Source organism: Aedes albopictus, chromosome 1 (assembly GCF_035046485.1).
Source record: "Aedes albopictus strain Foshan chromosome 1, AalbF5, whole genome shotgun sequence".
Classification (NCBI taxonomy): domain Eukaryota; kingdom Metazoa; phylum Arthropoda; class Insecta; order Diptera; family Culicidae; genus Aedes; species Aedes albopictus.
The window spans coordinates 21,309,179-21,322,484 of record NC_085136.1 but is presented as its reverse complement, the minus strand read 5'-3'; the positions used below and the strand labels follow the sequence as shown (position 1 = coordinate 21,322,484).

Here is a 13,306-nt window from a genome sequence, read left to right as displayed (position 1 = left end):
CACTCTTGGAAAAATCTCTGATGGATTCTTGGAGGAAGCTACTAAAAAAATCCCAGGTGGAATTTCTAGAATAGACTCCCGAGGTGAAACTCCTGATGAAATTCCAGTTGGGATTCCTGGAGGAATACCAGCTTTAACTCCTGAAGGAAACTGAGGTGGTAGTACTGAAGAAATTTCCGGTGGAACAATTGGAAAAATCCCAGCTGGAACTCCTGAATAAATACACGATGAAACTTGCAAAATCTCAGGCGAAGCTATTGGAGAAATCTCAGGTAGAACTATGAGGGAAATTCCAGTTAGGAGTCGTGGAGGACCCGCTGTGGGAACTCTTGAATGAATTGCGATAGGAACTCCAGGGGAATGCCTGCTGGAGAAATCTCAAGTGGAACTACTTCAAATGTCATTTGGAGCTACTGGAGGAATCTCAGTTTGAACTCCTGTAAGAATTCCAAGTGGAACTCTTGAAGGGTGTCTAGGTGAAATTGATGAAAATATCTTCCAGGTATAACTCCTGAAGCGATTTCAGATGGAACTCGTGGAGAATTCTAGATAGAACTCCGGGAGGAATTCAGGGAGAACTCCTGAGCTTATTCTGGGTTGGAATCTCCAGATAATTCTTGACAATGCTATTTTGCAACCACGAGCTATCTTCGGCAATTTCTTACATTTCCAGTAGGCGAATTCCGGCGCACTTTTTCTTCGAAGAGAAGAAAATTTTCTTTCTGGTAGGCAATGGAAGAAAATTTCTTCTCTGCGCCGGAATTCGGCCACAGGAATAGGCTTTTTTCAAAGGTGGAATATCGAATTTGAAGCATTCGAATTCGAAGGGTGCGAAACTAGAGCTTATTTTGGCTTTCTAAATTTTACAAAACTTGAAGCTAAATTGAACTTCACCTGAGTGTTTTTATGACATTTTCGCACTTTTTGATTTCTTTGCATTGAATGAATTCTGAAGCCAGTTATGGTAGAGAATACTATCATAATTTTAGGAACTATTGGAACTAGAGAAAACCCAGAAGAAACTCCCAGAAAGATATCCATTAGGAACATCCGGTAAAATTCCTGGAGGAATCCTGGAAGTAGTTTCTGAAGGAATCTCAGATAAAGTTCTTGAAAGAATCCCGCAAGCATTTCTTGGCGGTATCCCGGAAGGATTTCCTGGAGGAATCTCAGAAGGACTCCAGGAGGGAGCTCGGATGGTATTCCAGGAACCCTGAAGGTATTCTGGAAACAATTCCTGAAGAAATCCGGCAAAAATCCTGACTATTCTGAAGGAATTCCTGAATAAATCCCGGGTAATCTCAGAAGGAATCCCTAGAGAAATCCCAGAAAAATACCTAGGAATCCACTTAATGTATAAATACCGAGAGAAGTTTCGGGAGGAATCTCAGGAAGATTTCCTGAAGAAATCCAGAAGGAACTCTTTGAGGAATCACAGAAAGAACGCCTAGAAGAATCCAGAAAGAAGAGAACCTATGAGAGAATTCCAGAAGGAGCTCTCGGATGAATCTCAAAATAAAATCCGAGAGGAACACCAGAAGGAATTCCGAATCCGGTGAAAGAATTTCGGGAGGAATCCTAGAAGAATTTTCTGGAGGAATTTCAGAAGAAGACATCCTCAAAACGAGGGCTCCCAGAAGGAGCTACATGAGGAACTCCAGGCGGATCAGTTCGAGGAATCCCAGGAGGAGCCCTTGGAGAAATTCCAGAAAAAACCCTGATTAATTTTAGATGAAAATACCAAGGAATTACAGAAGGAACCCGTGAAGGAATGCCTAACGGAAACTTCAGAATCTCAAAAAGAGGAATCCCAGAAGAAACTCCTTGAGAAATCCCGCCAGAATAATCACAGAAAGGAACACCTGAAGTAATTACGGAATACCCAAAGTATTTCAAAGTAGAACTCCTGGAGGAATCACTGAAGGAACTCCTGGATTAAACCAGGGAGGATTTGGATGAGTCATACAACAAATTCCTGGAAAAAAACCCAGAAGAAACTTCTGGAGGAATTTTGGATCTAAGTTCTGGAAAATCCCGAAGAGAGTTCCTGAAGGAATCTTGGAAAGAGTTTCAAAAAGAACTCCTGATGAAATCTCAGAAGAAAATCTTGGAGGATACCTGGGATTCTTTAAGAAAAAACTCCTTGTGAAATTTCTCAGGAAGTTTCTTTTAAAATTCCCCCATATTCTTTCTGGAAATCCTCTGGAAGATTCCTTCAAAACTTATTTCTAAGATTTCGAAAGAAGTTCCTTCTGAAATTCTTTGAGGGTGGTTTCTCATGGAGCTTTTCCTGGGATTCTTCTTTTTAAGGGTTCCTCCACAAGCTCTTTCTAGGATTCCTTCAGGATTTTATTTTGAGATTACACCCGATTTTTTTTGCGCGGGTCTGGTTTTTGCTATAACTCAGTCAATTTTTAACCAATTGTCATGAAACTTTGTACACATGTAGGCACGGTTAGTACTATTAGTGTACAAAATTTCATGAGAATCCGTTGAAAATTGACTGAGTTATAGCAAAATAACGACCCGTGCAAAAAAAAAAATCGGGTGTATATCAAAAGTTCCTTCTGAGATTTCATTTGAGATTCCTCCAAGAATTATGCCATGGATTCCACCAGGAATTCCACATCAAATTTCTCCATGAGTTTCATCTGGGATTTTTCCAGCAATTCTTTGTGAGATTTGACCAGCAAATCTTTCTGGAATTCTTCTGGGATTCTTTCTAAGACACAACCAGGAGTTCCTTTAGTGATTCCTTCAGGAGTTCTTTTTGAGGTTCTTTCCTGGATTCCTCTAGGCGTTCCTTTGGAGATTTATTGAGGAAAACCATACGGGATTCCGCAAAGAAATTGTTGTGGAATTTCTTTTGGGATTCTTTCTGGAACTCTTTTCTAGATTTCTTCAGGAACTTCTTCCGGTATTCCTCTCGGAGCTCTTCGCAGGATTCCTCCAGGAACTATTCCCAGGCTCCTTTCTGGATTATCTTCCGGTATTCTTCCTGGAATACATTCTACAATTTCTCCGGATACCTCCTGAAGTTCATTCTGGAATTCTCTCAGATGTTGTTTTTAATGCAAACTCTAGGAATTCCGTACAGATTTTTTTAAATATTAAGCAAAAACTTCTTAAGGAATTCCTTCAAAAGAAGGAATCTTAGAAGAAACCTCCAGGAACTTTTAGAGGAATCTCATAAGGAACTTCTGGAGGAATCTCGGAAGCAATTCCTGAAGCAGTCCCAGAAATAATTCTTGGAGGAGGAAATCCCTGAAGGAATCCGGTAAGGAGTTCCTGGAGAAATTCCAGAAAGAACTCATGGAGACATCCCATATGTGACCCCACCATTCCACATTGTTAAGAGGACAGATGCATATTAAATCATCACGACTAAAATCGAATTAGCGAAACCTGTTTGTTTCAACATGTTTTGTTGAAGAATGTGTTCAAAGAAAGCTGAGAGATTAAGATATTGAACATTATAAGATTCAACCAACTTACTTGACATTAAACACCGTACTGAGTATCGCCGACTCGGTCGTAAAACTAATCTCCGCATACTCCGTCTTGATGTCGTCCAAATCGGACGACCGGCCCAGATTCGGCGGTTCCGTCACGTGATGATAGTGATTGTTGAATCCAGAACTACTACTATTGTCGTACCCTCCCGCTCCGACACCGGCTCCGTCCGGATTGATCAGATACGACACTCCATGCTGGGAGTGAATTTGGACCGTGTACGCAGTCACCGGTTCCAAATTCGTCAGCGTCAGCTTCGTATCGTTGAAGGTTTCCGAGGACGGGTTGAACACCACATTCGAAGTGCACGCCGAGCACTTTATCCGGAAGACGATGTCACTGCGGTACTTGGTGTCGACCTGCGGTGATTGATAGAAAAAAAATGTTTCAATGTATTTGGTGATGGACACAAACAGTTGAACAAACTCGAAGACTCACCCTTACCTGTTCGTCTATCGCCCGCTGCGGCGCATTCCACGACAGGATGGCGCTGGTCTGATCGATGAACAGCAGCGTCAGATTCGTCGGAGGTCCCGGCGGTTTGTAGCACGGCATGTGCTTCCCATCCCGCGGGTGCCGATAGTGCCCGCTCAAGCAGGGGCAGAAAGGTGACCCCACCTTGTTGGTCTTCGAGTTCAGCGGGCAGATCGTACAGGAGTCGACCTCGGCCGAACGGAACTTCCCAACCGGGCAGACGTTGCAGGTCTGCTTGTCGTGATCGGGCTCGTAGCCGACCTTGCAGCGACATCCGCCGCTCAGGATCGTCCACTTGCCGTCTCCCTTGCAGAGGTAGGTCGGCGTTTCGTACGCTTCGGCGTTCTCCACGCAGATTCCCGTCTGCTGCTCGATGATGGTGATCTCCCGCCCCGTCGGCGTTTCGTTGAAGTGAGCGAAGTTAATCGTCACCGCCGGACAGGTGATGTAGTACACCTTCACGGCCAGCACGCTGATGCACGCGCCCTGATCTCGGAACGCAAAGTAGACACCCTTCTTGGTGACCGCTATGCTCTTGACCTCGACGTTGATGTCCACGTCGGAGTTCTGGTTGAAGCGACCCTCGCCGGCGGCAATCCGCCCGATGAGCTTGTAGCTCTCCGGCTGCCAGGGAGGCGGTTCCCGCGTCGCTGCGTCAAACTCGTAGAACAGCAAGCTGAACGTCTCCTTGCACGATAGGGCATTGCCCGGAAACAGCGAACAGTCCCGGATGGTGAAGTGGATCTCGATGTAGAGCCGATTGGCCGGGCCCCGGTCGATGAACGGCGACCAGAGCCAGTTGTTGACGTTGTTGTACGCCACATCGCACACCACGTAGCTCCGCCAGTTGATACCCTTCACGAAGTTGGTGAACGATTCCTCCACCCACTGGAATAGAAAGAGAGAGAAGGAGAAATGGAATCAATCATATGGTCGACTGAAACTAAATGAATGAACGGAGGCGTCCGTCGGCCGTGTGCCAATGGACGATAAATTATGAGTGACAGGCGTTTTGGTGCTAATTAGAATTGTTTCAATTTTTCTCCGGCGGCTTTGGCGGTCGGAATTGAGTGAGCGAACGAGGAATGTCAACCGGAACGAAAGTGGGTAGGCCGGTTGGTTGTTAATCGAGAAATTATACTTTTTTTCGGAATGATGCGATTAGTCCATTTAGGATTGATGCGGGTCGTTGTCACGCCGATCCATTAGAATGGACAATCGGATGCTTAAATGGATGCGTGGTACTAGCATTAACCCTCTACTTCCCATGGTTGCTCTAGAGCACCATCGGTTTTCGGCGAACTCGGGACAAATGGAATCAGATCAATATGATGCAATAATTTTAAGAATATGGTTGCAACCTCATAAGGTTGATCCAACTACTAACTAATTGTTTCAATAGTGGAACTATTGATAAACAATCAAAAACCTATTGATTTTTTCATTGATTTCGAAAAATTTAGCCAATTAGCAATAACTTTTGTTCAAGGACTTTTTTTCAGAAACGCTTTTTAGCATAGATATAGTCGTTCAAAGTCGTGGGAAGGAAAGGGTTAACAACATATGTATCTGAACTTATCATCTGATAAGTGCCTGGGTTCGATTACTGGTAGGTCTACCATCTTTTCGTAAGGGAGAATCCATAAATAACGATACATCTGGAGGAATCCACAATTTAGATATCCTATCTCGAGATAGATCATAGTAAAAGAAGTTGGCATAGAAATCCCGAAAGCAACGCAGGAGGAATCTCGGGATGATTCTGGAGGAATTCCTGAAAAAAATCTAGGATGAATCTCAGCACAAATCTCTGTAGGAATCCCGGGAGCAATCCGTGATAGAATCACAAGAGCAGTCTATGAGAGAATCTTGAAGAGATTCCTCAAAGAATCCCGAAAGGAATCGCAGGTGAGACCTAGGAAAGAATTCCAAGAGAACTCCTGTTACAAAAATAAAAGTAAATAAATTATTATTTACACCCGTAACACTCCATGAAGGAATGGTGCAAGGAATCTTGGAGAAATCAATAAAAGAATCTCAGAGGAACCCATGTCTATTCCTTGATTCGTTTTCTTGTGTAGTTTCTTGAAGGAATCCCTGAAACAGATCCAGGTCGAATGAAGAAATCCCTAAATAAATATCGGGAGGAATACCAGAATCTTGAGGGAAATCCTCAAAGGAATGCCGGGAAGAATCTCTGGAGAAATCCCTACAGGAAACCTGAGAAGCATCAATGAAAGAGTCCCAGAAGAACTCAACAAAGGAATCCTCGACAGAATTTCTGCATGAATTTCGGAACAAATCCATGAAAGAGTCCCGGGAGAATTGCGGCAGATTTCCCGGAAGAAATCTTTGAAAAAAAAACTGAGAAGTTATCCTAGAAAAACACTCAGAAGCAGTTCTCCAGAAAGATTCCTCGATAGACATCTATGTAAAAATTCCTGAGGAACCTCTGAATAAATCCCAGGAGAAGTCCCTGAAGAAATCCCTGGAGGAATCCCGGTAGGAATCTTGTGAGAATTCCGTGAAGGAATTCCGGAAGGAGTCTCTGACGAAGTGCCAGGAGAAATCTCTAAAAGAATCCTGGGTTGGATTCCTGAAAGGATCCCTGATGAAATAATTAAAAGAATCTGGGGAGGAATTCCGAAGGAATCTGGCATGAATTCCTAAAGGAAATCAAGGGAGAAATTTTTAATCCCAGGCATGATCCAGAAGCAATCGTCATAAATTTTGGAAGGAATACCTAAATGAATGCCAGAAGAAAACCTGGGAAAAATCGATGAGGAAATCTCACGAAGAATTTTAGAAGAAGTCCCAAAGAAATCTCTGATAGAATCCTTGAATGAATAATGAATGAATCTCGAGAGGAATTTCTACAGGAAACCTCGGAAAAATCAATGAAGGAACTCCAAGAGGAATTCCTGAAATAATCCTGGGAGAAATACAAAAAAAAATCTCGAGAGAAACCCCAGGAAGAATCCTGATGATGACACCACCTGATGTGGTCTCGGGAATAATCTGTGAAAGACTCCCGGAAGAAATCCCCAAAGGAATCCCGGGAGGAATCAGTGAAGGAGTTCCGGGAGGAATCCCAGAAATATCCCTGAAGGAGTTCCGGCAAAATTATCTGATCGGATAGTGGAAGAATTCTCTGAGGGAATCCATGAAAGAATTTCGGAAGAAAACTAAGAAGGTCTGCCTCGAGGAATCTGTGAATAATTCCAAGGAGGAATCTCTAATGAAATCCTCGAAGAAAACTCATGAAAAAGTTATTCCGGGAGAAATCTTCAAAGGAATCATATGAGAAAGTAATAAAAAAAATCCCGAAAAGAATGTCTGAAGGAGTTCCTGAAAATATCCTGGAAGAATTCCCAAGTGAATCTCGGGAGGAATACCTGCGAAAAAATGCCAGGATTCCCGGGAGAAATCAATAAAAATATGTCAGTAGGAATCTCGGGATCCCCGGAAGAGTCTTTGAAAGAGTCCCTAAATGCCACTTGGGAGGTATCCCTGAAGAAACCCGGTAAAAAATGACGAAATTCCTCAAGGTATCATCGGAGGAATTCCTGGGAGAAATCATAAAGGAAGTCCGGACGAGATCCCAAAATGAATCTCGGGAGAAACATCTAAAGGAATCCCAGGTCACATAGAATCCTGGAGAAATCTCTGATAGAATCTCGCGGATAATCAGGAAAGAACTCGGATGAAATCCCGAAAGGAATCTCTAAAGCAACCCCGGAAGGAAAAAAATGGAGGAGTCCCAGAGAAAATCGATGCAGGAAGCTCATAAAATATCCTGGAGAAATCCCTAAAACTTCGAAGGAATCACTTGTGGCAACCTGGGAGAAATCAATGGAGAAATCTCGAGAAGAGCCCCTGCAGGAAGCCCGAGAGAAATATCCAAAGGAATCCCGGGACAAACCTCAGGAAGAATCCTAGAGGAATCCCTGATGCAGTCGCGGAAGTAATCCGTAAAAGAAACCTGTAAGGAATACCTAAATGAATCCCGGAAGGAATCGATGAAAGAATCTCGGGAAGAAATCCCTACGGAAATCTCTAAAGGAAACCCGGGAACGACCAAAGGAATGAACCGGGGATAGAATCTCAGGGAATTCGATTTTTATCACGGGAGACATTCTCGAAGGAAACTCTGAAAGGGTTGAAGACGAAACATTACATTACGTAAAGGAATCCCAAAAGAAACTCGTTGAAGAATACTATTGAGGGATATCCCCCAAACATACTATAACATTGGAATTATATTCTTGAAAGGTGTTTCAAAATTTTCAAAAAAAAATTAAATAGGGCGTCTATGCGAAGCATTTTTGGAGAGGATGTTGGGTGTCCTGGGGAAATCCTGGGGGTCCCGGTGATTTCTTAGGGTTTCTAGAGAGATTTCAGGGATATTTCAGAGGAGTTCTAACGATTGTTAGGTGCAGAAGAGGTTTCCAGGGTTTTCATGGAGAACTTAGGGGGCTTTCAAAGAAGTTTCGTGGGTTTTCAAAGGATTTGAAGGCGCTTAAAGATATCAGGTAATATCAGGGATAAACCCTTGGAACGACCTTGAAAACCCCATGAAAACTCCTGAAGCGCTTCTGGAACGCCCAATGAAACTCTCTGGAAAACCCCTGAAACATTCAGGAGCGCTCGTGAAACCACATTAAACCCTCTGAAACGCTTTTCTTCGCCCCTGAAACTAGCTGGGACACCCTGGAGCGTCCCTGAAAACCCCATGGAACACTCCTGAAATCCCTTGAAACGCCTTGGAACACTCCTAGAACGCCTTAGAACACCCCTGAAACTTCTGGAACGTCCCTGGAAACGCTTGAGAGCCCTGGAACGCTCCTGAAAAACTTATGAAATCCGTCGGAGCATACTGAAACGTTCTTGAAACCTCCTAGAACACCTCTGGAGCGCATCTGCAACCCCCCCCCCCACCGTCCCCTGAAACTCCCCGTGGCCGTGGCTACGTGGCCGTGCGTTTAGGAGCGTCAATCGTCTGGCAGTTTCGTAAGCTTCTGTCTGAGTGTGAGTTCGATTCCCACTCCAGTCGGTGAAAACTTTTCGTTAAAAGGAAAATTCTCCACTGGCCAGTGGAGGTCCGGACCACTGCGTGTTTCGTGTGTTGTCCGTTGTCTCATGAGTGATCGTTCAGTCTGTGCAACCTCTGGTTGAAGACGGTGTAATGTCTTTTTTTATCTGTATTAACGAGATGTTTAACCCTAGCCTAGTTTATCTCGGGACCCGCTCTTTACTTCCCTTCCGAAGGAAGAACTCACATTTTGCGAGTTTGTCGGGAGTGGGATTCGATCCCAGGTCCTCGGCGTGATAGTCAAGTGTTCTAAACATTACACCAGGTCCGCTCCACAGGGATGTAGTGTCTTTTTAAACACCTTTGAAACCCCCTGGAACAGCCCTGAAACCGCTAGAAAATTCCATGAACACTTCTGGAACGCCACTTGACACCATTAAAACGCCCTGAAATCCCCTGAAACTCATTGGAACACCGCTGACGCTTCCCAGAAACCTCTTAAAACCCCCTGGAACGCTCCTGAAAACCCTGGAAACCCGCTAGAACCCCCTAGAACGTCTCTGAAACCAAATGGAATGCCCCTGGAACGTATCTGGGGCCGCCCATAAACCACATGGTTATTTTTCTGAAAATTCCGAAGCCCTGTGTGGTCTTTTGTTCATACAAAAAATATGTATGGATCAAGGTCTGCCCTAACCCACCCCTCTGCCGATGGCCACGTGGAATATGGACGGCCCCTGGGAATCCGTGAAAGTCTCTGGAACACTCAAACCCTTGAATCTCCATAGAATACACCTGAAACTCCCTGGAACACCTCTGACATTCCCTGGAAAGCCTCTAAAAGACATTTTCAAGGAAACCCGAAACAAGCTGTAACACTCTATGAAAAACCCATGAAAGCCTCTGGAATCCCCCTGGAACCTCCTTAAACTCCCTGAAACGTACCAGAAACTCCTTGGAATGCTCCTTAAACCCCCTTAAAACTCGCTAGTATACACTGGAACGTCCATAGAAGCCCCTGGAATACACTTGAGATCCCGTAAAACTCACTGGAAAGCGTATGAAACCCCTTGAAAACCCCTGAAACGCTCCTGAAGCCCCTAGAACGCTCCTGGGATGCCTCCTTAACATGGAAACCGAGGGGACGCCCATGAAACCTTATGTAACGTCCATGAAGTTCTCAACGCATCTCAAACCCCCTGAAATATCTTTGGAACGTCCCGGGAACCCTTTGAAACCTTCTGAAACACTCTTGGAACGTCCCTGAAACCGCATTACCCTCTAGAACCTACTCAAACCGCATGGAACGCTCATGAAATCTCCTCAAGCCCTGTAGGTGCACCTTCAAACGCCCCTGGAATTTCCTGGAATGCCCGTAGCCCCTCCCCTGAAACCTCTTGAGCACCTCTGATGCGCCCATGCATGAATAAAATAAAAAACAATGCTGGCAGTCATGCTAACAGTTTAGGTTATGGCAGTCAGTGTTCAAAAATTGGATCACGGATGAATAATAAAAGAGTGATAAAGAAAATTGTTTTGTCATTTGAAATAACAATGAAAAAGTATCAATTTCTTGATTTTTGCTTAGGCTAATCAAGCCAAGTGGAAATCACAACGTTTCCGTCTAGAATTCCGGAGAGTCCGTCAGGAATTCTTCCGGAGATTCCGTTAGGAATTCCTCCGGAGATTCCGTCAGAAATTCCTACGGAGATTCCGTCAGGAATTCCTCCGGAGATTCCTCCAGGAATTGCTCCGAAGATTCCTCCTGGGATTCCTTCAGGAATTTCCCCGGAGATTCCTTCAGAAATTCCTCGAGAGGTTCCTTCAGGAATTCCTCAGAAGATTCGACGATAATCAGACTTCTTTCCAGTTGGCACAAATCGCCCCTATTAGATGCCGATACGAATTTCAAAAAATCTTTCGAAATGACCTCATACTCCTACCATCTTGTGTGATGGCTATCTGTTCTGTGCAACTAATTTTGATTGGTGACAGCGATCGCAAGCCCGATATCCGACTCCCAACTTTCCAAGCTTCCCCACTGTAGGAATTGATTGATTCCCGACCTCCCGTCGTCGGAACACACAAACTTTCTTGCTGGTGACGACTGTCGCGCGCGCCTCGCTCAAGTTTGAATAAAGGGAGAGCATTAAAATTCGATCACCGCTGGGGTCGCGACGACCACCACCGGCGAAAGAAACCCGACTGCGGTGCGCGAACTAATAATGAATTTTATTTTAAAACAGATTGAGCCGGGACGGTTGATGGCCGACTGGACCCAGGTCATCATCATCAGCATCAGCATGATCGTTGTTGGGATGCCAATAGAGTATACCATCACCCTCGCCTCTGTGGTGACCGAATTGTTGACTTCTCTGCGGCACCACCACCACACACTCTGCAGGAGAAGCGTGGCCGGGCTATTGTGTTTGATTCCCCACGTCGTCGTCATCAGCGTCATCGTTGACGACGAAACACTTTCAAAATTTTCTCCCAATTCCTCCGGCCCGGCCCGGTCCTGCCCTGGTGCAACTCTGTGGGCTGCTGCGTGCCGAGAGCTGACCTAATGGATATTTATGAGATTTTAATAGATAACGATTTAAGCGGTGTGCGAGTTCAGCTCATCAAGTCGTTAAATTTAGAGATTTGGAGGAACGTTTCCAGACTAAAAACGACGCGACGGTGACTGATGCTGAAAATACTTTTGAATGCCATCACGAGCGTCGTGAGATTTGGAGTTTGAAGGCTGGAATGGCATATTTAACGCAACGCTTGTCAAAGTGGTCAAAGGTGATTGAGAAAACAGCTGACTTAATTTTTGCCTTTCTCTGACTGGCTAACTAACCGAAAGGCTGTGGGATCATTCGAAAATATTTTTTATGGGAGTGTCGAATGATAGAATCAATTACCTTAACTGAATCGAGATAATGTCTGGTTGTGGGTGAATCCCTTGAAGGAATCCTTGAAAGTATCTCAGGAAATATTCATAAGAATCCCAAGAGAAATTCTGGATGGATTCAAAATTAGGAACTCCTGGAGAAATCTGCGGAGGAATCTCCGGAGGAGTTCCAGAAGGAATCTCCGGAGGAGTTCCAGAAGGAATCTCCGGAAGAGTTTCAGAAGGAATCTCCAGAGTAATTCCCGAAAGAATCTCTGGAGAAATTCCTGAAGGAATCTCAGGAGGAATTCCTGCAGTAATCTCCGGAGGAATTCCTGAAGGAATCTCGGGAGGAATTACTGAAGGAATCTCCGAAGGAATACCTGGAGGAGTCTCCGGAGTAAATCTTGAAGGGATCTCCGGAGGAATTCCTGAAGGAATCACCGGAAGAATTCCTGTGAGAATCTGCTAAGGAATTCCTGAAGGAATCTCCGATTGAATTCCTGGAGGAATCTCCAAAAGAATTCCTGGAAGAATCTCCAAAGGATTTCCTGGAGGGATCTCCGGAGGAATTCCTGGAGAAATCTCCGGAGAAATTCATGGAGCAAGGCGGAATCTCCGGAGCAATATCCGAAGGAATTCCCGGCAGAATTCCCATAGGAATCTCCAGAGAAATTCCCGGAGAAATCTCCGAAATTCCTAACGAAATCTCCGAGGGAATTCCTGGAGAAATCTCCGGGGGAATTCCTGGAGAAATCTCCGGAGGAATTCCTATAAAAAACTCCGGTGGAATTCCAGGAGAAATTCCCGAGGAATTCCTGGAAGGATTTCCCTTGAGATCCCGGAAGGATTTCCCTCGCAATCCCGGAAGGATTTCCCTCGAAATCCTGGAAGGATTTCCCTCGAAATCCTGGAAGGATTTCCCTCGAAATCCTGGAAGGATTTCCCTCGAAATACTGGAAGGATTTCCCTCGAAATCCTGGAAGGATTTCCCTCGAAATCCTGGAAGGATTTCCCTCGAAATCCTGGAAGGATTTCCCTCGAAATCCTGGAAGGATTTCCCTCGAAATCCTGGATGGATTTCCCTCGAAATCCTGGAAGGATTTCCCTCGAAATCCTGGAAGGATTTCCCTCGAAATCCTGGAAGGATTTCCCTCGAAATCCTGGAAGGATTTCCCTCGAAATCCTGGAAGGATTTCCCTCGAAATCCTGGAAGGATTTCCCTCGAAATCCTGGAAGGATTTCCCTCGAAATCCTGGAAGGATTTCCCTCGAAATTCTGGAAGGATTTCCCTCGAAATCCTGGAAGGATTTCCCTCGAAATCCTGGAAGGATTTCCCTCGAAATCCTGGAAGGATTTCCCTCGAAATCCTGGAAGGATTTCCCTCGAAATCCTGGAAGGATTTCCCT

General features: G+C 44.8%; 1 protein-coding gene across 11 annotated transcripts in view; it reads right to left on the bottom strand.

Annotated features, from left to right (window-relative positions):
- The window catches only part of LOC109433627 (ephrin type-A receptor 7), a 238,332-nt gene that overhangs the window by 29,100 nt on the left and 195,926 nt on the right, over positions 1–13,306 (bottom strand). For 6 of the 11 annotated variants that reach the window (XM_029856050.2, XM_062844175.1, XM_062844168.1 and 3 more), the window contains exons 4-5: positions 3,952–4,875; positions 3,496–3,872 (exon numbers count right to left, since the gene is read on the bottom strand). In XM_029856050.2, the coding sequence (XP_029711910.2) occupies positions 3,496–3,872; positions 3,952–4,875 (1,301 nt within the window). The remainder of the gene's footprint in view (positions 1–3,495; positions 3,873–3,951; positions 4,876–13,306) is intronic. The other 5 variants (XM_062844169.1, XM_062844176.1, XM_062844173.1 and 2 more) reach the window with 1 other exon arrangement.